The sequence below is a fragment of the Leucopleurus acutus genome, assembly GCF_964270905.1.
Source record: "Leucopleurus acutus genome assembly, chromosome: 17".
NCBI classification, from domain to species: domain Eukaryota; kingdom Metazoa; phylum Chordata; class Mammalia; order Artiodactyla; family Delphinidae; genus Leucopleurus; species Leucopleurus acutus.
The window spans coordinates 68,534,269-68,557,709 of record NC_139159.1 but is presented as its reverse complement, the minus strand read 5'-3'; the positions used below and the strand labels follow the sequence as shown (position 1 = coordinate 68,557,709).

Sequence of the window (23,441 nt, the reverse complement as noted above, 5' to 3'; positions counted from 1 at the left end):
TTACAGTGGGTTTTTACATACTGATCTCAGTTACTTCTCATAACAACCCTGTGAAGTAGGTAGTCTTTTTTTATTTCCACTTTAGAAATGAAGAAACTGGGGTTCTGGGAGGTTAAATGACTTACACCACAGACTAGATGGTAAACTCCGTGAGTCTAGGGATCGTGTGTCTCTATCCGCATCACCTATCACAACACTAGGATAGAATGGGCATGCAGAAAATACTTGCTAAGTGAATGACAACTGTAAAGGTCACCCAGCTAGAGCATCCAGGTCCCCTCCTATTCTGGGGTTCTGACCCCAAGGCTGCCGCACAGTGAAAAGAAGGACTTTCCTCTGACACCGGAATAAACAGAAGGTGGCTGACGTGTCATTCTCCTGACAGTTGATCGATTTTTGCTTCTGTATCTTTCTCTTCCTTAGTCAAAGATCATCTCAGTCAGACCAAACGGCTTTTTTGTTTCCCCTCAAATGCATAGTCACAGCCTTGAGAATTTTTGTGTCCTTGTGATTGGTGCATTTTTAGACAAGATTGAAACTGACGCCCTCGTGAGATGGTAGTCACATGAAATGGGGGTTTTGGATGGATTTCAGGCAGAGCTCTGCCCGCCCTCCTCCCACCCCATGATGAGTCACTACCCTTCCCAGAGCCGACTCAAGACTTTTGTTTTCTTTCATCTTGCTTTGTGCTGGTCATGTGAGGCTCGGGGTATTAATAGACCCTGGGCTTGGCCTTCTGAATCTCGTTGTTGGTCAAGGAGATAAAGGAACGGTTTGGCCAGTCCCTTTGTGCCATTTTTCACTCCTCTCTCTACCGTCACGCGCTGGTTGGTGACAGAGCTGAACTGGAAAGGCAGAGGACAGCCTGTCTGGTCACCGCCTGTGGACGTGGCCTCTGCTGATGTTTTGACTTCTTGCCGCTCTTTGTGGGCATTTGGTCAGTTCCTGACATCCAGCCTTGGATCACCAGTACTAATCTTAAAAACCAGCCTCAGTCTTTCTCTGCCATCTTCCCCCAGATGACAGCCTCTCTCCCTGTGTGTGAGAGAGATACATAAACCAGGCAGGAAAAGATTGGGGGTCTTTTTTTTTTGTAACTTAGAGTAAAATTATGTTCAGGAAATTAAAAGTCTGTCCGTGGTTTGACAGGCTCCTAAGGGGCTCCATGGGGACAAAAGTTTTAAACAAATGCCTTGGAAGCAGAGGTTCTTTGAATTGCCTGGGGCTTTGATCCAGAAGTTTCAGTTCTTCTCTGCAGCCCAATTTTTAAAATGTCGCTTTGCTAGTTCCCTCAGCCTTGATTCCAGCACCCAGCACAGTGTCATACTTGGTGTTTACTGACCTGAAGTGAAGTTGGGCTGGGGCCTGGCCAGGAGATGAAACTGCCTTGGAAGGTTTCCTAGGAGCAGAGATAGAAGCTTTAACATAAAGGGAGGTCCTGGGTCTCTAAATCTAGTTTACTGGCTCTAAGGCTAGTGAGTTTTACTTAGCCTGGTGGGTTCTGGTGCAATTAATTATTTTCACTTTATATCAACCTCTTTTGTTCGATAACTCTGTGAAAGCATGAAGTGTGTTAAGAAGGATCCCGCTGAGCCCTCTCACTCCTTGTGGCATAGTTGGTAAAGTTTAGTTTCTTGAGCCTCACTTTGCTCATCTGTTAACTGGGTAGAACCACATGATCTCTAAGAGCCCATTCCAGTCTATAAAGTTTCATTTTTTCAATAATAGAATCTTTGTTTTTTTTTTAAATCTTGCCACATTTATAAAGAATTTTGCTTTTGAAGGGAAGAAAGATTATGCTAAGGGTGCACCAACTTAAATTATTATCTTTATTTCTTTTTGTTTGGTGATAACATGGGTGGTGGGAATGGGACATACTCCTTCAGTAAACCGACCAACCTTTATTTTCTACCTACTTTATGCCAGGCACTGTGCTAAGAGCTTTATGTGCATTCCCTCCTTTAACGCTGTCACCAATCTTGGAGACTCTAAGTATTACAAGTAGAGATGAAGAAACTGGGGCACCAAGAAATTCAGGAATTTACCCAGAGTCACAGAGCTAATAAGCGGTCAAAGCAAAACTTGCACATAAGTCTAAGAGCTACAAGGTTCCTAGCCTCTGAGTAGAAATATGAGTATACGCTGTACATCCCTGAATGTCTCTTTCTTCCTGTTATTGGCTTCTTTCTACAGAAAGTTAAGCGCAGTGAAAGTTTCTAATTAACAGACATTTTTATTGAATGCTACATAAGCAGGAGATATCTGGATAAGAATTGCCACTTCCTTGAAAAGTGCCCATCGTTGCTGAACTTGAGCTTTTAGGTGCCTTGAGAGCAGTCCCAGCCAGTGGGGAGAAGTTCAAGTAGGGGTAAAAGAATTCCCGCTGGGAGTGATTATGTACAACTCCAACATCACAGGTCACAGGAGGTTTTGTTCCCTTTGGAGAACCTCAGCTTCACTTGCTGAAGTAGGACAAGTAGAATGAATTAGCCCTGGCTGAAGCCAACCTCTTTATATTTAAAAGAAAAAAGCAATTAAATATTCAGCCTGATGCCTAGGTTTTGAATTACCCCCATTTGTCTTTTACTCAGAGCATCTGCTTTTTATTGCATTGTGGCCCTGCCTGCCATTTATCTCTCCCCGTCAGTCTGTATCTACGTGTCATGTGACTCAAAAGTGAAGATTAGAGGAGAAAAATATCTCTGTAGTCTAAGCCTGGCAACTTCTATTTTTATCCACAGCTGTTGGAACTGATAGCAAAGTCACAGCTCACATCCCTGAGTGGCATTGCCCAAAAGAACTTCATGAACATTTTGGAAAAAGTGGTACTGAAAGGTGAGCTCTCTCTCTCACTCTCTCGCCCCTTTTTATAGGCCTGGGGCCGGGCAGATGGATTTTCCAATGCAGTGGACATGTCATTGGATTTAAGGGAATGTAAGCAGATGGAAATGAATGACTCCAGATGCATTTCAGGGGTGCTGGATTCCAGTTTAGAAAGGAGGGCCATTCATGCTCATGACAACGGGTGAGACCATCACCCTCCTGTCCTTGTGTTGGGATCATCCATTTGTCCTGCTCTAAGCCTCTCAAGCTTCTTGGTGTAGGCACGTGTCCCAACCTTGGCTACTGAACCTCTAGATTCCAAATTCCTAGAAAATTGAGCTGTGTACAAGGCAGAATAGATCCATAGACTCTCTGAGCTAGAAAGAACTTTACGTCTCTGGCTCAACTGACTCATTGTGTATACGGGAGAAAGAGTGATTTATCCATAATCACACAAAGAGTCAGCCAGACTGGATGAGGATCCAAGCTCCTGACCCCCAGACCTGTGCTTCTGCCACTGATCATCTAAAAGAGACATCACTCCTGGGCAAAAGAAGCTGCTTTCAGATCAGGTGGGCTATTGGTGCTGGTAGGACAATGAAAAGAGAAAGAGTCTTTGTAGAAAACGGGGAGAAGAGAACAAAGAGGGACCTAGATAATGGAAACTCTACCCAATAACCTCGAGTGCAGAAGCTTGGCCAAGTGTAGAATAAACACCAGTGAGAAAGAAAACCATATCCCCAGTGGGTGTACCCAGGTAACACGAGCAGAGGAGAGAAGAAGAAAGAACCACTTGTGAACTATGGAGTGTTCTAGTCTCATAAACGTTAACTACTTTTTTTCTTCCCCACTCAAGTCCTGGAAGACCAACAAAACATTAGACTAATAAGGGAACTACTCCAGACCCTCTACACGTCCTTATGTACACTGGTCCAAAGAGTCGGCAAGTCTGTGCTGGTCGGGAACATTAACATGTGGGTGTATCGAATGGAGACAATTCTACACTGGCAACAGCAGCTGAACAACATCCAAATCACCAGGGTAAGCTGGAGCACCCCAGCCTCCTCCCAGCAGGAACGGCTGCAGTTGGTTCCTCTGCTGGGATGCTGGGCAGCCTCGCCAGGACTTTAAATCCTCTCTGGTGATGGAAAAGTCTGGACAGTTCTGACTGGATGCTTTCCATTGGGTGCTGAGGGTGGGCTGGGGGACCTTCCGATAAAGGGGGTGTGGGGAGAAGAACCTGGCAGCGCAGGATCAGAGTATATGAACGATGACAGCCCATGGAAACGTGTTGGGAAAGCTAGAAACTTGACCTTGGGGCCGATGTAGGCTATTTCACTGAAATCTCTAGTGGGATCTGGAGATCTCTGCCCGTTTCCTCTTAAAGTGCGAGTTTGTTTATGGTGTTAGGATGCTGCCTTGTATACAACAGCGCTGTGATGGCAGTGGCTTGGAGAACTGGCACCAGCCTTTTAAAACTCTAGTTCCAATTATTAATAGTTATGATAAAGGAAGGCTTTGAGTAAAGGCTGTAAACATACAGGTAGGAAAAGACATGAGCACCTCCAGCCTCGGGTCTCACTGCCCGCCTCCTTGTGGACCACTGATCTCCCCAAGTAGGGGAGATCCCCCAAACACGCTGCCCACAAGGCCCTCACTCTGCCCGGGCCTCTGCTTGACCACATGGACATACTGAATAGCTTTGAGTAAAGGCTGTAAACATACAGGTAGGAAAAGACATGAGCAATTCTCACTCAAAGCAAACAAACCAAAAAGCACCACACGTTACCAGCTAAACCTCCTAGCAGTAGTTTCTTTTGGCTTTTAAAACGTAAGTTGGCCCCCAGCTCTTGGCCTCTTAAGAGTGAGCAAGAGGACTAAGGCACAGAAAAAATGTGAGAAAGACGCTGGTGTAATCGCTCAAGGCTCCCTAATGGACACACACACTTAGGCGGCTCACGTAGCACTTGGCTGTCTTATCTAATCACTGACCGTGGCTGTTTTAAGTGGTTCCGGGACCCAGGCTGATAAAGTTTGGGTCTGCCCCGTCTCTCGAGAAAGAAACATGAAAAAACTCCTTTGACCTCTTTTAAATATTTCACTCTATGAAGTTTGCAAAATGCAGTGTCCTTGACTCTACTGTTAATAACCTCTCTGTGCCTTAGTTGTTTTTTTCCTTAACTCTGAAACAGCAAATAATTGGAAGTCTCAGACTTCTGTGACTTCCTTAGAGTCACTTAGGCTACAGTACACACACACCCCCCCCAGTGATAGTCAACCAGCGATATAAATGAGCAAGTCCCATTAGTCCCAAGGGCATCTTCCCTCCAGCAACTTGGAACACCCATTTAGATGGCCACACTTGCCCAGAACTTGCCTCTGTTCTCTCTGTCCACCTCACAGGACCCCCCCTTGGCCACATCTGCCCACATACCTTGCACTTCCATGGGCTTACTTCTCCAAAGCCCCCCTCTATTGATCTGCAAACTCTCTTGGGAGGTACCCATTGTAGTTGCTATAACTCTTCATGGAGTGAGGGTAAAGGGGGATCAGAGAAGCCCAGTGACTCTCCCCAAGTGACACAGCAATCAGGGCCAGAGCTGAGGCCAGAACCCTGGGCTTCTTATTCTTAAAACGGCAAAGCTTTTAACATCAGTGGTTTCCAAACTTTTTTTCAATCTAGCTTTCTTCCAACTATTTATTCAATGACCCAGCCTTTTGTAAACCTTTTAAATCTAATGAAATCCTATGCAGGACAGATCAAACGCTGAAGTTCATCTCACCCTCCCCTCTGCTCACGGCACCCCAGTCAGGCCAAGCTATTCTCTGCACACTCTAAGCTTGGTCCTGCCTCGGGGTTTTTAAGCCACCTCCCTCCCTGACCATCCAATCTACTGAAGCCACTATCATCTTACCTTCTTCAGAGCCGCTATTATGATCTGAAATCATCTCATATGTATATTCACTTTCCTGTCTCCTGCACTGGCTTATAAACTCCACAAAGAAAGGACATCACCATCTTGTTCCCTACTCTATTCCTTGTCCCTGGACCAGAGCAGATGGCAGTCAATAAGTTTTAGTTGAATAAATAAATGATTGAAGGGGACACTCCTCCCACCACCTACCTTAGAACTTGTTCAATGTGCAGAGGAATGCAGTTGGAAAATATTGCCCTGTATTTACAGTTGAGCATGAAAATTGACCAACTGCAGGATCTGGGACTAGTGATTCGAATTCTCTGTGCCTCAATTTCCTCATTTGGAAAATGGAGGCAGTCGTGCCTATCTCAATGCCCTGGTGTGAGATTTAATCAGGTAATATATAGAAAGCACTCAGAACAGTGCCTGACACATAGTAAGTATTGTAAATGCGTCAGCTGTTATTATTATAAAGGGCTCACTCTGTGGCAGACACTCTTCTAAGTCCTCTAATGTATTCATTAACTCATCTAGCCACTAACTGTAAGTAGGAGTCATCATAACAGCTAATATTTACTGGCCACTGTGCTCAGTACTTCCAGGCATTGTCTCATGAGAAAAATCACACTGAGTGGTTAAGAACAATCTGGCCGGGCCCTCCCCACCAATAAGATGTGGGTTGAACCCAGGCCTGTCTGCAGAGGCTATACTTTTACCCATGACACTCTACTCCCTCATGCCCTCCTTCCCAGCCCCCCTTGGCTCTGAGCTACAATATTTTGAGAGCCGTGCTGGAAGGAAAGATTGAGAGAGAGAGAAGGAACTTAATTACTTCAGTCTGGACTGTATTTTAAAACTTACTTTTTAACAGTTTGGACCAAAGAGAAGTATGTTATTACGTGAAAATGTTAAAGTGACATTTACAGTAATTGCTATTTGCCAAAGTTCTATCAGTATTTTCCCAGCAGATAATCTTGTTTTCCTTCAAAATTTTCTATCTAATTCTATGGAGCCAATTTTTATTGGCAAAATAATTTATATAATAAAGAATGAAGGGGGAAAAAAACTAAGAGAACTGGCTTGTAGGGGAAAAAAAGCAAATAGAATCATAGTGTCCTGTGAACAAGGCAGAGAGAGTCTGGAAGCATGGGGCGGGGGTGGGCAGGATGAATATAAAAAGATTTTCAGCAAAACACTTGATAGGGGGAGCACGACTAACTTCTTTTTCTTTTATATGTTTATATTCAAATAGAAGAAGGCATGCAAGCAGTTAATCATTTACCAGGAGTAAGGACTCAGCATGGGGTCTGGGCAAGGATTTTGGAAAAGTTCAGGTTTGAAAATCTGAGAGTGAATTCTGCCAAGTGGACTTTAATAGGAGTTCATGTAATAATTGGCCTGGGAGTTTTAACCAAAAAAGTAGATGCTTTGAAGTGCTGGAAACAAAAAGAAAATCTCATGGCAGTTTTATTGGCTCATACGATCAGCAGCAGATGATAAATGACAAATAGGTCTAGGACCTTCTGCAGTCCGGCAAAGTCCTGAATTTTGCAAACAATTGAAAGTTCAGCCCAGCAGCCTGAACGATATAAATTGTCAAGTCACAGACACTTCTCACGAATTAGGAGGCTGAAGCTACTCCAAGTCTGAGATTGCTGGAGCTGGAAAGGATCTTCAGAGACTTCTACTAAGCCAGTTCATTTTGGACACAGGGGAACTGAGACCCAGATTTCCCAAGGGCACTTGGGATCCGGATCTGCTGCTTGTCCAACCCGTGTCCCTCCCATGCCACCTCCCATTCTTCTCCATCGTCCAACTTCCCAAGCCGCCCTGCCACTGCCCACCTTCCCTCTGCACGCCTGTCCTGCTCTGCAGAGACGCAGGAGGGAATTGCTGAGACTGTGTGTCCCCCTGGAATCCTGTGTGTTCCAGCCTTGATGTGCCTCGTACAGAGTTTAGTTCCCTAAAATTTCGAGGAGGGAACTCAGTACTCATTCCCAGGATATTTTCCCCTCAGCTGAGGAAGGGTTTCTTCATCCTGTTTTGTTGTTTTTTTGTGTGACCTCCAGAGGTGATAGAACACTGAGCTAAAAATGTCAGTAGTTCAAATTCAAGAGCTCACCCAGGACTAGCATGGGAAGGACAAAGAACCATGGTCTCGAGCGATTTGAGCTGACTTCTTATCCAGATGGCAGCAGCCAGTTGCTGTTCAAGAAATAGCAACAAATACTACTGAGGACCTTCTGTACAGATTGTTCCCATAGCACTTGGCGCTTACATCCTTGATGGCATTTAACCTTTGTTCTCTAATGACTTGCTTATATTTCTGGGTCTCTCGCCCACTGCAGCAGCTCCGGTGCCAGGCATAATAGGTACTCAGGAGAGGGGTTTTGTGCTGGGCTAGTCTGCAAGGGATACAAGCTTAGACCTTGCCTTCAAGGATCTGGGTCTGGGTGGAATAACATGAGCTCATCAGAATTTAAACATTAAAGGGCTTAAATATAAATTCAAGGATATGTAGAAGCTCATGATTAACTGCCAGTGTGTTCTCCACAGACCAATAGTTATCAGAATGTCCCGTACAGCCCTAGGTTTGAATAGAGACACCTCAATGGATGATGGATCTTAGGCTGAAAGGTTCTTGACCAGCCATTCCCGAAGCGTGCATACACATGTGTACACACACACACACACACACACACACACACACACCAGTATAGAGTCTTTCTGTTGTTGCTGTTTGTACCTATTGAATTATTTGACTTCTATCATTCCACAAATATTTATTGAGTGCCTACTATATGCTAGCACACTTCTAGATTCTTCTAGACATAGCAACGAAAAAACAAAAATTTCTGCCTCCGTGGAGCTTAGATCCTAGCAGGAGTGTTCCATTCAAGCTTTCTTCTGCAGATGGGTTATGTGACATGACAATAAAGAAGTTGTTGCAAAAGGCACCTGAAAGAGATCCTAGGAATTCTAGGAAGATGCAGTGGCTAAGGCCTGAGGGAGTCACCAAAGCAGAAAAGGCCTTTCAGAGGAAGTGAGTTTGAACTGGATGTGAAGAAGAGTCACATGTGGACAAGCAGAGGCCCGGGCAGAGTGAGGGCCTTGTGGGCAGCGTGTTTGGGGGCCGGTGAGAAAACCTACTTGGGGAGATCAGTGGTCACAAGGAGGTGGGCAGTGAGACCCGAGGCTGGAGGTGCTCTGTCCGGGGTAGTGAGTCCTTTGGGAAGGTAGCGAACATTGTAATTGAGTGAAGCACAGGAATCCAACGTGCGCTATTAGGGGAATCTTTCAGAGAAAAAGTGTAAATAGATGAAGGGGATTCAGACCTCCAGGTATAAAATAAATGAGCCATTGGGGCTGTAATATACAATATAAAGAATACGGTCAATAAAACTGTAATCACTTTATATGGGGACACATGGTTACTAGACTTATCGTGGTGATCATTTCATAATGCATGCAAAAAAAAAAAGCCTTGTGCAACTTAGGAAAATCCCTCTGGCACCATCTGCGAGCCGCTCCAGGCTGTTCTTTGCGGGTCTCGGTCATGGGTCCTGTGTCTGTACTTAGAGTAGAGAGAACTGCTGCTTTGGTCTCTGATCAATAAACCACCTTGAGGCTGGAGGATGAGGGGACAGCTGCATCCTTGGTGTCACCTGGTGCATAGCTACTCTCTGCCCTGCAACTTAACATAACCCTTCTCCCCACAGCCTGCCTTCAAAGGCCTCACCTTCACTGACCTGCCTTTGTGCTTACAACTGAACATTATGCAAAGGCTGAGCGACGGGCGAGACCTGGTCAGCCTGGGCCAGGCAGCCCCTGACCTGCACGTGCTCAGCGAGGACCGGCTCTTATGGAAGAAGCTCTGCCAGTACCACTTCTCCGAGCGGCAGGTCAGTGCAGCCCAGTGGCCGTTCTTCCTTCTCTTCCTCTCTGCCCGCCGCCCTCAAGCTGCCTTGGCATCCTTCTCAAACCCACTCTCCAGGGCTCCCTGGTTTGACTAGAAAACAGTTCAAGGAGTTTCTAAATAATATCTGTGAGATTTTGTTTATGTGTTTCAATAGGAAGAAAAAAACCACCTTATATTCTTAACCTAGTCCCATGTTACAACTTGCTCCAAAAAAATTCATAAATTGGCACCAGTCCTTCTTTTCTCTAACAAAATAACTTACATTTTTATGAGATTTTACAGCTAAAGGACTTTTACTGATGTTATTTCATTTTGTGTTAATGACCCAGGGAAGGGTAGATATCGTTATGCCCACTTCAAACAGATGGAGAGACTAAGGCCACAAGTGGCTAAGTGACATATCCAAATTAGTGGAGCGCGCTCTAGGTGGGGAAACTGGCCTTGGATTTGAATTTGGGCCTTCTGACACCAGCTCTAGGCCTCTTTCCCCTCCGCACACTGCCTCAGATTTTTTTTCCAACTTCTTTACATAGAAGCGTGAGCTCAACAAGTGCTGTTCACGAAACCACTAATATTTCGATATAATATAGAGCCATTGTGCCAAGCAGTCACTGCATCTCCCTGGAAATAATCACTCAAGTTACAGCAAAGAAAAGATTGAAGTGGTTTATTGAGATGACCTAAACCTTCAAGACCATCCAAATGCAATTTAGTACAGGTCACCAGTCAGGCGTCATCGGCCACCTGTTTCTTTTAAAGACTGGTTAAAAGCTATTGTTTCCTTCACTAGGTAGAGCTCAGAAGCTACTTCTTTATATCTTTGCTACTTTTTCCCTAGCTGTTGCCAGGGTATAGATGAAAAAGGTGGAAAGGAGGCAGGAGCAGAACTTTTCAGAACTACTTTTATTTGTTTGATATTTAGATCCGCAAGCGATTAATTTTGTCAGATAAAGGACAGCTGGATTGGAAGAAGATGTATTTTAAACTTGTGCGCTGTTACCCACGGAAAGAGCAGTATGGAGACACCCTTCAGCTTTGCAGACACTGCCATATTCTTTCCTGGAAGGTATATGTCTTGGAGGTCGTTGCCACACATCCCCAGCCCAGCCCCTAAGAGCCAATGGCACTAGCACTGTGTCGCCAAATGCTTTCCTGCTCTTAACTGTTATAGCCCCCAGCTGAAGGTGAAGGTAAAACTGATTCAGAAACTTTCAAAGACCTTTGTTTCCTTCACCCCCCTGTGTTTATTTTTTTCTGCAAGCCCCCCCCAAACTCCCCCATCGCTCTGTGCACGCGTGCGCGTGCGCACACACACCCACACACGCAGCTCTTTAGTTTTTCCATAACACAGGGCATTCTTGACAGAGGAATGTTGTTTTGAGGTTGGGCAATGCCTTACTTAGGGTGCTACAAGCCAATGAGATGCCGCCGAGAATGCCCACCTAACCACGATGTTCCTTTCTAGGGCACCGATCACCCGTGCACAGCCAATAACCCAGAGAGCTGCTCCGTTTCACTTTCACCCCAGGACTTTATCAACTTGTTCAAGTTCTGAATCCCAGCACATGACAACACTTCAGAAGGGTCCCCCTGCTGACTGGATGGTTGGAAATACAGAGTTTGGACGCTTCATTTGTAAATAGTGTACATTTTAGACATTGGCTCAAAACTTCTGCGATAAGCCACTGAGAGGACGTTGGAGGGGAGAGACGCAGTTGCTGGCTGGGAATTTAAGCATATGGACTTCTCATTAGAATTGGTATGGAAAAGCAGAAATACTGTAAATAAACTATTTTTCCTAATGATTTGCCAGCAAGACTATGAGGCAGGAATTCTATTTCATCGGTGAAAATGGAATTCTCTTGACCTTCACTGAGACTCCTTTATAGTTCCCTAGAGATGTGGGAGAAAGGGGCAAAACTCAAATACAAGATAGAATGCTCTTTGTTTACAATGTGAAAATGTGTTGGAAAAAAAAAAAGAAGAAAAACTACATATGAGAAATCCCTGGGCTTTGGGTTTTGATCTGGAGTTTGTTTTGAAAAGGCAAAGGAAGCACCACTCATCTTAAACCCGCATGGGTATAGGGCCTTATCTTCTGAAGATACCACACAATAGTCTACCTCGGAAAGCTACAATACTCGCTCGGACAAAGCGCGTGGTCCAGTAGGCAGTCTCTGTTTTTCTTGTTTCTTCATCATATAAAAAGTGATTTAAAACAGGAAGAGATATTGGAGGCAATCCTCATCATGCTTCAGGCTTCCTTTTTAGACGAATGGGACACTCTTTGGGGTTGCCTCTTTTCTAGAACAACCCCAAAGCATCTATGCCTTTTTTCCTTCCATGTTGTAGCTCATTCGGGACAACATCATAAGGCCAATTAAAAACAGTTCAAGAGGAAATCCTGCCACAGAAAAGATGGAATTAGTCACCCAATAGCTGTGAAGACTTTCTTATTCCTGTTTAACTTCTTGGCTTGTCTGGGCTTCCTGGGGTATCTTCACGGATAAGCCTATCCCTGGGGACTGTTCGGAGCCAGAGTACTGATAAAGGCTTGTAAACCAGGTTTTTACATATCAGCTGCTGTTCCTCTTGGTGGGTGATAGTTGAGGAGTTTTCTTTACATGCAACACCAAAATTTAGTCAACCTGAGGTAGGGCTTCTTGTAAGGATGATAAAGTAAAGCCTGGCGTTCCAGCCAGATAGGGAGCAGAGGTACCATGAGTTCATCCTTAACTTACTCCAAACCCCAGGGGAACTTGCTAGGCCAATACCAGCAGGTAACTATGTGGGAGAAGGAAATCTCAGGACTTACGGAGTCAATATTCCTGGGAGGGAATGGGGGATGTTTTTGTTTTTTACTTTTTATAGAACTTTGCTTTTCTACAACAATGTATATATTTCTGCAATTGTATTTGCTTTCCTTTTTTTTTTTTTTTAGTAAGTAAAGTGGCCACCCAGCATGACCTTGGCACATAAGTGAAGCAGAAACAGGAACTTGGTTCACATTTACGTTGAGGAGCAGTGTATTCTTAGGGGTTGAATTTGGGGTGACCTGAAATGGGGAGAGATGGTTAAGAATGTACAGAGACAAGCCAAGGGACCAACTAGTGATGTAGGACCCCTTCACGCCCTTCCCTCAAAGCACAACCCAAGTACCAGCATCCAGAAGGGAACTCGACCACTAGTTGATGTTCCTCACTTTGTAAGGTCTGTGCCTACACCAGGATTTCTTAATATCTTTTTTCATCACCACCCCCCTGAACAAGAAAAAAGTAAATTGTTTATTTCAACTCTGAGCAAAAGTAAATACTGAAGAATAAGATCTTGTTGGGTAAGGCTGAGCTTTGGAGGGCCACAAACTACTGTAACACCTCTTCTCCCCCCGAGTCAAGGTCACACTGAGAATGCAGGGTCCAGACCATGGAATAAAAAGCTCTGCCTTCCATAATTCAGGCAGGTTCTCGCAAAGGTCTCAGCTTCCTTAAAGATGTGAGTGGAGCTGGGGCTGTCGTTGCTGTGAGGGCTCTGGAACCGTTGACTCTGGCATGTTTTGGCGTTCATGGCCTTCCACATCTTCCCCCCAACTCATGACCTCCACCCCTCCATGCTGAAGGAGCAGACGGAGACTCCTCGGCACCTTCAGGTTTGCAGTCCCAGAAGTGTTGCCTGCTTTGGCTGTCAGCACGAAACTGGCGAACCAATGTCACTTGGACTGTCCGTGGTGCTCATGACCGCATAGCGTGCCCCAGGCAGCAGGAGCATCTGTGCAGAACGACCCTACCACAAGGGATAGGCTTAACGGTTTTCTGAAATGTCTACCCAGATGGTGACTCGGGGCTCTCCCCATCTCCTCTGGCATAATTGGAGGTGGTGTGTGACAGAGTCAAGGAAAATTTTTAAGGAAAAGAAAAGAAGAAACCAACATTTGTGGTTCCCTTTCATTGGAAGAGGAGAATGAGGAAGGAAATGGCAGGTGGAGAGGGAGAGGGGAAGGAATAGAAGTGGCGTGTCTTTGATGCTGTGGTTTGTGGGAGGGCAGTGGGGAAAAAGAGCACAGCAGGTGTGAGCACCTGTGTTGGTGCCACTGGGTGGCTGTGAAGCGTGGCCAGAGCCTCACGTATAAGTAAAGCGAGTTAAAAAGAAAATGCTTGTTCCCTGGGCACTAATTGTCTATAGAATTTCTATTGGCAAACCCTCCCAGGACAAAGTGACCTAAAAAACAAAAACAAAGAATCTCTGTCTCAGAACCGCTGTTCTAAAAGCCAGAAGGGACATGACAATGGAAAGTGCTGGAAGAGACAGAATGCTCTACTGTCTTTGCTGTACCTACCTACCCCCACCCCAACTCTGTAAAGGAGAATTTAAAATTGATGTCAAACATGAAAGTAACCTGGACTTCCAGAGAAGGAAAGAGTTTTGTCCAGGACAGTGGAAGCCGAGCCACAGGGGTGTTATGCTTTGGTTCAACACACAGGTTTCCGAGCAACGATCCTAGGGTCTTGAGAAGAAGGCACAGCATTTGAGGAAAGGAGAATATGCGAAGCTTAGGAGGGCTCAACTTATAACAAGATCCAGACATTTTAAACTAGATGGTGTTATTACTCAATGCTGTTACTTTTAGTGGATGGACCAGTCACGTGGGAGGATTGTAGCAGAAACTACAATGTGAAAACATCCCCAGTTTTGAGATCAAAAGGGTCAGCTGTAAGATGACCTATGTTTAGTGATGATCCATTTTATATTGAAGTGGCTCAGAGGAGATATTGATATTTTAGATGGGCTGCAAAACTGTCAAGGCAAGAACAGGCTTTACTTGGCAATGGTGAAGGAAGGTAATGAGTGTGTATTGCCTTATTGCCACAGTTCTCTCTTCATAAACTGTTTGGGAGCTTGCAATTAACAGAGGTTCCTTGTTTCCGTTGTTTTTATACGGGAGAAGAGAAAGAGCTTGGAATTTCATTTGTCTAAGCAAGTGGTATGATTTACAAGAAGTTCAGTCATTTCAAAAGTATATCATTCTTAGTGTTCAATACAATGTTTATCATAAAATAGGCACCTGAGTTTATATATTCCTGCCAGGCTGAAGGGCAATTATGTCTTGCTATGCAAACACGCTATTTTACGTGTGAATTTTTTTAACTGTAATAATTTTATGTGTGAATTTTTTTTAAACTAAACTCTATCATCATTTTCTATGTTGACATCTGTTGTTTTTCGTGTTTTTTTGTTTTAATCTGTTTCCAACTCTCCGAGTCTGTGAACCATCCTCTGACTGGATGCTGGCCTAAAATCCTATTAGTGTTTAAACAGACCTCAGAAACACCCTCAACCTCTAGGCAATCGCAGAGATGGGGCTCTTTGATATATCTCTGGCCCCTGATGTCTTCAACAAACAAGATCGTAATTCCTTTAAACTCAATGTTTTCTGTAGATGCTTTCTTCTCCGTTTTGTTAAGGAGAGTCAACCCTCGTGGTTTTCCAAAGGAAGGAAACTCCTCCCCCAGACTTGAGCGCTGGGAGGGACGTTAGAAACGCTGGAGTCTGGCATTCCTTCTGCCTTTCAAAATGAGGTAGTGGGTCCAGAATATTCAGGTGACATGCCTCAACCCACCTGGCGCTCAGCAGTGGACCTGAGCGTAAACTTGGGACTTTCTGAGGCCTTGACTTTGTAACCCCTGCCCCAGCACCTTTTGTTGTGGCTGGACACACGTGACACCTAAGCTGATTCTTCTCAAGACGTTCGCTGTGGAAGGCACGTTCGTGTCCAGTGTTCGGTGTCCGGCCGTTAACTGTTAAAGACATTTTAAGTCCCTGATTCTTCCTGGAGAAGTTAAGGGGTTGCTTAACATTGTTACTGACTCTGACTCTGCTGTGAGTACGGCATACTAGTGAGTAGTACAACCTGCTTGCCACAAAGTAAGCAGCATATTTTGACAAGTTTATTTTTCCCTGGATAATTAGATTTTAATTATAAAGGTGGCCCCTGAGACACCTAATGGCTGAGCAGCTGGCTTGCTTTCTAGAAACTGAGGTTCTGATGGTAACCAAGCAGGTATTTCCTCTCCCCTTAGACTAAGAGGTACATTTGATCCATCCCTTCCATCTCCCTGGTACCTGCTGTGAGATCCAATAAGCTTCCACCCAGTGGAAGATCACTCTCTGCTAAACCTCACAAGCAAAGGGGGGTTGTTCCATGAGGCAGCAAGGAGCAAGGGACCACGATATTCATGACTTTGTCTGCTAGACATTTTTCAAAGTGTCCTTGAACTCAGCAAACAAAGCTTTGTGAGAGATCTCTCAAAACTCAGGCCCTGCTCCGTCTGGCCAAAAATGGATGGCTGCTTCAAAACTCTGAACGTCTTGAAACTCCATCTGTTACAACATTACTTCTGGAGTTTGAACATGACTTCTTCTGTCTCTGAGTATAGAAATGTTTGTTTAATTAATGATACACAAGTCTGTTAAACAGAAGGCTCCAACAGTGCTCTACACTTGAGAACACTTGGTGCCATCTTTATCCTACCAAGTGCCAATCACCCTAGCCAGAGGGGGTGTCTATTAAAGTCCATATCCTAAGCTTTAGAAGCTTTAAAGTACTTTTTTAATTAAAAATACAATAGGGGATTGAACATTTTAACTAAAAGTTTAAGGTTAGACCAATTACATGCAAAGATGTTTATTTAATATTGTGTGAGCTGAGTCTTTCTGTATAAATTATTTGCACTCTTTTCTTGCATGATGAACTGATTACTTTTTTTATAGTTGTTTGTACCAGACGGTGGCGTATTTTTGTAAAAATTTTTTGACACTGAATTGCAATAAATGTTTTTCCAACAACACACACTGGTGCATTTTTGGTGCATGTCAATTCAAGTTGGTTTTTTAATCGAACTGAGTATGTTTATCTTTTGCTGAGCGAAAGTTATATTCCTTCTCCCAGAAACTTATCATCGTTGTAAAATTTTCTAGGAATACATAGAAAACTAAGCTTGCTGCTGAGTACCAACCTGAATCAGAAATACAGTATTATGCTCAAATGGGATATTTCCACTTACTATTCATATAATAGAATGCTTTGGGAATAATGAACTTTAAAGTCAGTATTAATTTACTCATCAACAGACATTTACTGAACAGCTACTATATGCTACACTGTGCAAGGCACTGGGTATAGAATGGTGAACAAGACAGACGGGGTCTCTATCCTAATGGAATTTAGATTCTAGTGGGAAAGAAAAAAACAAGTAGGGGATGAATTTAATTTGTAATAAGTGCTATGAAGGGAATAAACAAGGGACTAAGATGCAGAATAACAAGGTGGGTTGGGGGTAGGGGGAGCTCTCTGAGGAAGTGATGTTGAAAGGTGAGAAGGAGCCAGCCTCAGAAGATGAGGGCACGAGCATGCCGGAAAGAGGAAACAGCTTGTGCAAGGTTCAGATCATGGTCCTGTCACTTACCTGCAGTGCAACTTTTGTCACCTTACTTAGCACCCTTCTCTGTGTCCGTTTCCTCGACTCTGTTGATAATAAATCTATTGCTGTGGCTGTGAGGGTTAAGTGAGCTAATACATGTAAAGTGCTAGGAGCCAGGTACATAAAATGTGAGCTCAGTAAATGTTAATAATTATGATTTCCTGAGCAGCAAGAGAATCGGGTTAGGAATTGCACTGCATTCCTAGTTGGGTATAATATGCTCAAGTGACTAACCCATGGATGACAGACTTCCCCAACACATTTACTCTGGAACCTGCCCTGATCCTGCCACTAACTCTCCATCAGAAAATGACATAAAAGGCACCTGAGGATAATAAGAGATTTTTTTTTTTAACTCCCAACAGGATCACAAAATCTCACCATTCCCTACACATCCCATGCATTCTTTGCGCAGGCCGTTCCACCTGCCTAGAACGCTTTTCCCAGCCCCTCTGTCTGATAAGCATCTATTGCTCCTCAGGACCACCTCCTGGCTGAAGCTCCCTCCAACTGAGAAAATCTCATCTTCTGTATCACTTTTTTGCATATGGACTTTGTTACACTGTAATCTTATTTGTACCTAGCACAATGCCTGGGCTGAATCAATGAATAAACCCACACACAGATTCATAAAATGCTTTTGAAAGTCTCAGGACCACAAACTTACCCTGGACTAGAATAAGAATCAGCCTGAGCTTACATGCATACAACTATTTATAGTGTCTTGGTTAAAAATTAATGGTAGTTGAAAAAGTAACAAATGTGGAAACCTCGTGTTCATTAAAGTTTCTTTTAAGTTCAACTAAACCTTTACAAGTCTAGTAAATTTTCATATGAAATAAGAGGGTCTTTTATTACTGTTTGATAAACTCACATTGGACAGACTAAACAAGTCCCTTTTACAAACAATAAAAGTTCCTTTAAACATTTTAAAGCTGCAATTATAACTCTAATGCATTTGCTTTTTTAAAAAATAAGCACTTCAAATACCTGCTCAAAGAAGCTTCAACCCTAATAAGCAAAACATTCCCAAGTAAATTAATAACTTATAAATTTAGTAAACATAAATATATCTCAAATTCTGTAAAAAAAATCTAAGATTGTTAAAGTTAGTGAAATTTTTATACCTTTCCATTAAAAATCATATCTTAGGGGCTTCCCTGGTGGCGCAGTGGTTGAGAGTCCGCCTGCCGATGCAGGGGACGCGGGTTCGTGCCCCGGTCCGGGAGGATCCCACATGCCGCGGAGCCGCTGGGCCCGTGAGCCATGGCCGCTGAGCCTGTGCGTCCGGAGCCTGTGCTCCGCAACAGGAGAGGCCACAACAGTGAGAGGCCCGCATACCACCAAAAAAAAAAAAAAAAAAAAAATCATATCTTACACTAATACCTTATTTTAAAATGGAAATCATAAGGCTGCTATGGTGGGCAGAATAATGGTTCCCCAAAGAGACAAGGAATGATATCGAAGTCTATAATGTGGAAAAGGCAAGGAAACCATCAACCCCTAGAGCCTACAGAAGGGAACCTTGCCCTGCTGACACCTTGACCTTGGCCCAGTGAGACCTGTGCCAGACTTCTGACCTTCTAATGAATTTGTATTAAGCCACTAAATTTGTGATAACTTGTTACAGCCATACAGGAAGCCAGGACAGTGCATCAGACAGACACTCTAGCTCTGCCCCTTCAGACAAATTCCCTCTGATCCTTCTGCTGCATGTCCCCCATCCCACGCTGAGTGACGATCTGTCTGCAAATAAAAGCCACAGCCTAAATCAGCAGCAAGTTATCTTGGCCGCCCTGATACGCGGACCAGAAAAACTGGACAGGAGGGCTCTGCCTGTCAGGGACAGGTGTAAAGTTGCCTCCCTCCTGTTCTACATGGGCTTCATTGAGGCTGACGCCAATCATGTTTGTACCCAAGAAGCATCACAGAGAATCGGCATTTCAAATTCTCGCCAATGTTTAAGGCATGTTTGTGAAGCAGCAATGTCCTGGGCACCGGAAAAGCCATTCAGAAGTGTGAACTCAGCACTTGCTCTCAGATAACTTTATCGACCTGGTCCCCAGGCGGGCAAGAGAGTGGACGTCAACCACAACATACGATCCAAAGTTCCGAGTGCCCTAGTGAGGGACAAAGTACCAGAGGAATTCAGAGAGGAAGAACTGAGTTCGTGCTTCTGAGAAAGAGAACAGTGCAGCATCAGACACAAGCCTACTATATGCTCTATGGACAGGGGCTCCTCCTTTGAAATCTGGGAGCCAGGGACTGTGGCTTAAGAACCAGAGACCAAGACTTACCACCCAAGCCCATTTGGTGGTTTCAAATGGTTTCTTGAAAACAAAACACACAACACTGAAGTTTGGGCAGATTTCCCTTTTGGAGAGAACTAAAGCTCTGTATCCCCTACGGTCCCAGTGCCTGAGCCTCACCAGTGTTCTAGAAAACTAACAGAAGCCCAAATGAACCCCAGATCTCTTCAAGGAGCCCTGTAGTGGGAATTTTATGTGTCAACCTGGCAAGGCCATGGTGCTCATTTGTTTGGTCAAACACCAATCTAGATATTGCTGTGAAGGTAATTTTTAGATGTGATTAACTTTTTTTTTTTTTTTTTTTTTTGCAGTACGCGGGCCTCTCACTTGTTGTGGCCTCTCCCGTTGCGGAGCACAGGCTCCTGACGCGCAGTCTCAGTGGCCATGGCTCACGGGCCCAGCCGCTCCGCAGCATGTGGGATCCTCCCGGACCGGGGCACGAACCCGTGTCCCCTGCATCGGCAGGTGGACTCTCAACCACTGTGCCACCAGGGAAGCCCATGATTAACATTTAAATCAGTAGACCCTGAGTAAAGAAAATCACCCTCCACCATGTGGATGGGCCTCATCCAATCAGTTGAAGGCCTCAAAAGGAAAAGCCTACACCTGCCCCCCCTCTGCCCCCAAGGAAGGAATCCTGCCTCTAGACTCGAAACTGCAGCATCAGCTCTTCTCTCCGTCTCCAGCCTGCCGGCCTGCCCTGCATATTGTGGACTTGCCAACGCCACCACGATTGCATGAGCCAATTCCTTAAAATAAATAAATTCTATAGATAGACAGATTCTAAAGAACAAAATATTTTATTTTAAAGAATAAAATCTATCTCTATGTTAGGGGAAACACTGACCGAAGCCGCCCGCCCTGGCCAGGCAAGATAGTAGCCACTTGCATGAGTCATCTTACAACAGGAGGTCCTGGTAAGGAACGCAGAACTAACAAGCTACCATCAACGGGAAGAATTCGGGAAAGGTCTCAAGGAGAGAGGAGACACCAGTCCACATGTCCTCCCAACCTCCCAGAATCCTCCTCGTGGGATCCATCTTGGCTGAGTGATGCAAGCACCACCAGGAAGGACCCTGAGTCAGAATGACTGGCCAGAGACAACCTGGAAACTAACCCCATTCCCATAAATCCCGAGACTGCGAGCCACGTGGCAGAGCAGTCCTCCTGGGTTCCCTTACCCTCCTGCTCTCCCCCCAGGCGCCCCTTCCCAATACAGTCTCTTGCTTTGTCAGCACATGTGTCTCCTCAGACAATTCATTTCCGAGTGTCAGACAAGAGCCCACTCTCGGGGCCTGGAAGGGGTCCCTTTCCTGCAACATCTATGTATCTATATCTGGGGGAGGGGGGTACTATATATATCTTTACAGAGATGGAGAGAGAGAGAGAGAGAGAGAGACATCCTATTGGTTCTATGCCTCTGGAGAACCTGACTAATAAATACAAGCTCCTAGAAAGAGAACAAAGGCAAGGAAAGTCTAGAGGAAGGCTTCAGAGGGCAAGGGAGAAAAACCAGAGGGAGAGCGGAATCTAGTGGCTACAAGAGGCAGTTAGCCAGCTACCACATCCCGAGAAATAACATTTGGCAGGTGCCAAAGAGTGCAAGGAAACAGTCACTCTTAACCCACGTAAGAGTACTTGAGTGACTCCCCTTTCTTTGTACTTTTTAAACTTGTATTCAATTGTTTTAATTTTACTTTGCAATTTCATTTTTTCTTAATTTCAAAATTACTCCAAGGAGCCCCTACTTCCTTCAGAGAGGCAGCAAGGCATAGTGAGCAAAGAATCTGAAGCCAACCTGCCTGAGTTTGAACCCTGCCCTGCCTCTTCCTGGCTGTACTGGGCACTGTACTAAACCTTGACCTGCCTCAGTCCCCTTATCTGTAAAATGGGGATAATGACAGTACCTACATCATGGAATTGTTGTGAGGAGTAATTGAGTTGCAGCTTTTTTTTTTTTTTTTTTTAATTGGCGATACGCGGACCTCTCACTGTTATGGCCTCTCCCGTTGCGGAGCACAGGCTCCAGACACGCTGGCTCAGCGGCCACGGCTCATGGGCCCAGCTGCTCCGCGGCATGTGGGATCCTCCCGGACCGGGGCACGAACCCGTGTCCCTTGTATCGGCAAGCAGACCCTCAACCACTGCGCCATCAGGGAAGCCCCTGAGTTGCTGCATTTTACATGATTAATAACTTTTGTGTGGTTAGAGCAGTGCTTAACACGTAATAAGCTTTACATAAACATTTGTTATTATTATTCACAAGCCCACTATCTTTTTTTTTTTCTTTTTGCATTATGTGCTCTAGGCAGAAAAACCATGTAGCCTTCACTGCCGCTAAAGAGAAACATAATAACTAAATCAATGACCCCCACAATTCTAGCCTTTGCTTATTGTTTAAAACCAGTGGTCTCCAACTATCCCATCAATAAACATTTTTTAAGCATAAACCCAATATATATGTATTTACTTATCTATCTATGAAGTATTGGCAGGCACTACTATGATTAACTAATACTTCGAAGCATAATGCACACATAGGAGGACAGTCATCATTAGTAATAATGGACATAAATCGATATTTCAAATAGTTGTGATCATTATGAACTTTCTGGCCAATTTTTACTCAGATCTCATTAGCTTATCGTTAAGCTGATGCAGCCAGCAAAGAGTCATATTAGTGCTCACATTTTTCTGTTCCTTTGCATCTGCAATAGTAGTATCGTCATTCTGCTGTTTCTTTGCGAGAAACTAGGAAACTTCTTAAAGCATTTGTCCATTTTGTGAGGTTTTGTTTATTTAAAACTAGATACTGTAATCCATAAGTCCATTTAATCAGGCATACAGAAGTTACAATATGTCACAGTACACTGAAAACAAACGATCAACTTTGGGTACCACTGGCCTCTGCTCCCCACGGAGGCCAAGGTGCCTTGGGTACTGACTGACATCTGATGGATGGACAGAAAGGACCACTGTCAATCTAGACATTAAACATTTGTAAAGCTTTTGTGCTGGTTGTTCTCTGCTTGTCCCCGAAGATCCATTCTCCACTTCTCTGCCTAGCTCAGCGCCCTAGAAGGCTGACCGCAAATGGCTGCATCCCCCAGACTCTCTTGCCAGTTGGCATCTGGTTGGGTTTGTCCAATGGGAGGTGCTGACAGAGACCAGAGCAGAAAGAGAAAGAGTTCAGGGTCCTTCTTGCCTTCTCTCTCCTGACTGGTCCCTGGTCTCTGGCAGAAGCTGCAGCCCTCCTCCACATAAACCCTCCTTACCGCTCCAGCCATCACGAGGCTCCTCCCCAAACCTGGGAGAAGTAATTTTCCTGTTGCTCATCTCTGGGGGCCTCAGCATCTTTTGTGTTCCCTTAACCCCGCCCACACCTGTCTGAGTAGTCCCTTCAATGGAACTGCACAGGATTACTTCCTGCCAGAAGCCTCATAGATGATTTCTTTACTTCTTACTCTTTAATAGAGAGATCAATGAAAGTTTTCTTTTTTTTTTCCTTCCAGCACCTCACTTTGGAGACCACTGGTTTAAAGAGCTATTCTGATGATTGAGCCAAATCACTTTTCCTGACCAGTGTGAATGGAAGCCTTAGATTCCCATCACTCTTTGCTCAAGCCAACAAATGCAGGCTGAAAAGAGGTGGGCTCACAAGAGGAGCCCTGGACAGCCGGTCAGCAGACTCAGCTTCTACTCAGGGCTGTCACAGCAGGGCTGAACCTCAGGGAAGTCACTTCTGTTCTCTGACTCAGTTTCCTCATCTTTAACAGGCAGGTGGGTTGGATTAGCTAGTCTCTAGGTCCCTTTTAGCTCATATAGCCTTTTGTGATTTTAGGAAATCATATAATAGTTCAGAGGAAACTATGTTATTTTGTCTTTTTGTTTTATTTCTTGTTTTTTTTACTTCAACACTCTCTCCATCCCCTCCCAACTCCCACATACACTCTCCATCAGTTAGAATTTTTCTTGGGTGAAAGTCCTTTAAATTTTA

The 23,441-nt window shown here is 44.5% G+C and overlaps 1 protein-coding gene across 1 annotated transcript in view; it reads left to right on the top strand.

Annotated features, from left to right (window-relative positions):
* Positions 1 to 13,438, top strand: part of FBXO32 (F-box protein 32) — a gene marked incomplete at its 5' end in the record, with an annotated part of 30,543 nt that extends 17,105 nt beyond the window's left edge. Inside the window, 5 exons of the mRNA XM_082858496.1 lie at positions 2,742 to 2,835; positions 3,680 to 3,864; positions 9,461 to 9,643; positions 10,583 to 10,726; positions 11,126 to 13,438. Coding sequence (XP_082714622.1) covers positions 2,742 to 2,835; positions 3,680 to 3,864; positions 9,461 to 9,643; positions 10,583 to 10,726; positions 11,126 to 11,215 — 696 coding nt within the window. The 3' untranslated portion in view covers positions 11,216 to 13,438. The remainder of the gene's footprint in view (positions 1 to 2,741; positions 2,836 to 3,679; positions 3,865 to 9,460; positions 9,644 to 10,582; positions 10,727 to 11,125) is intronic.
* Positions 13,439 to 23,441: the final 10,003 nt, after the last annotated feature.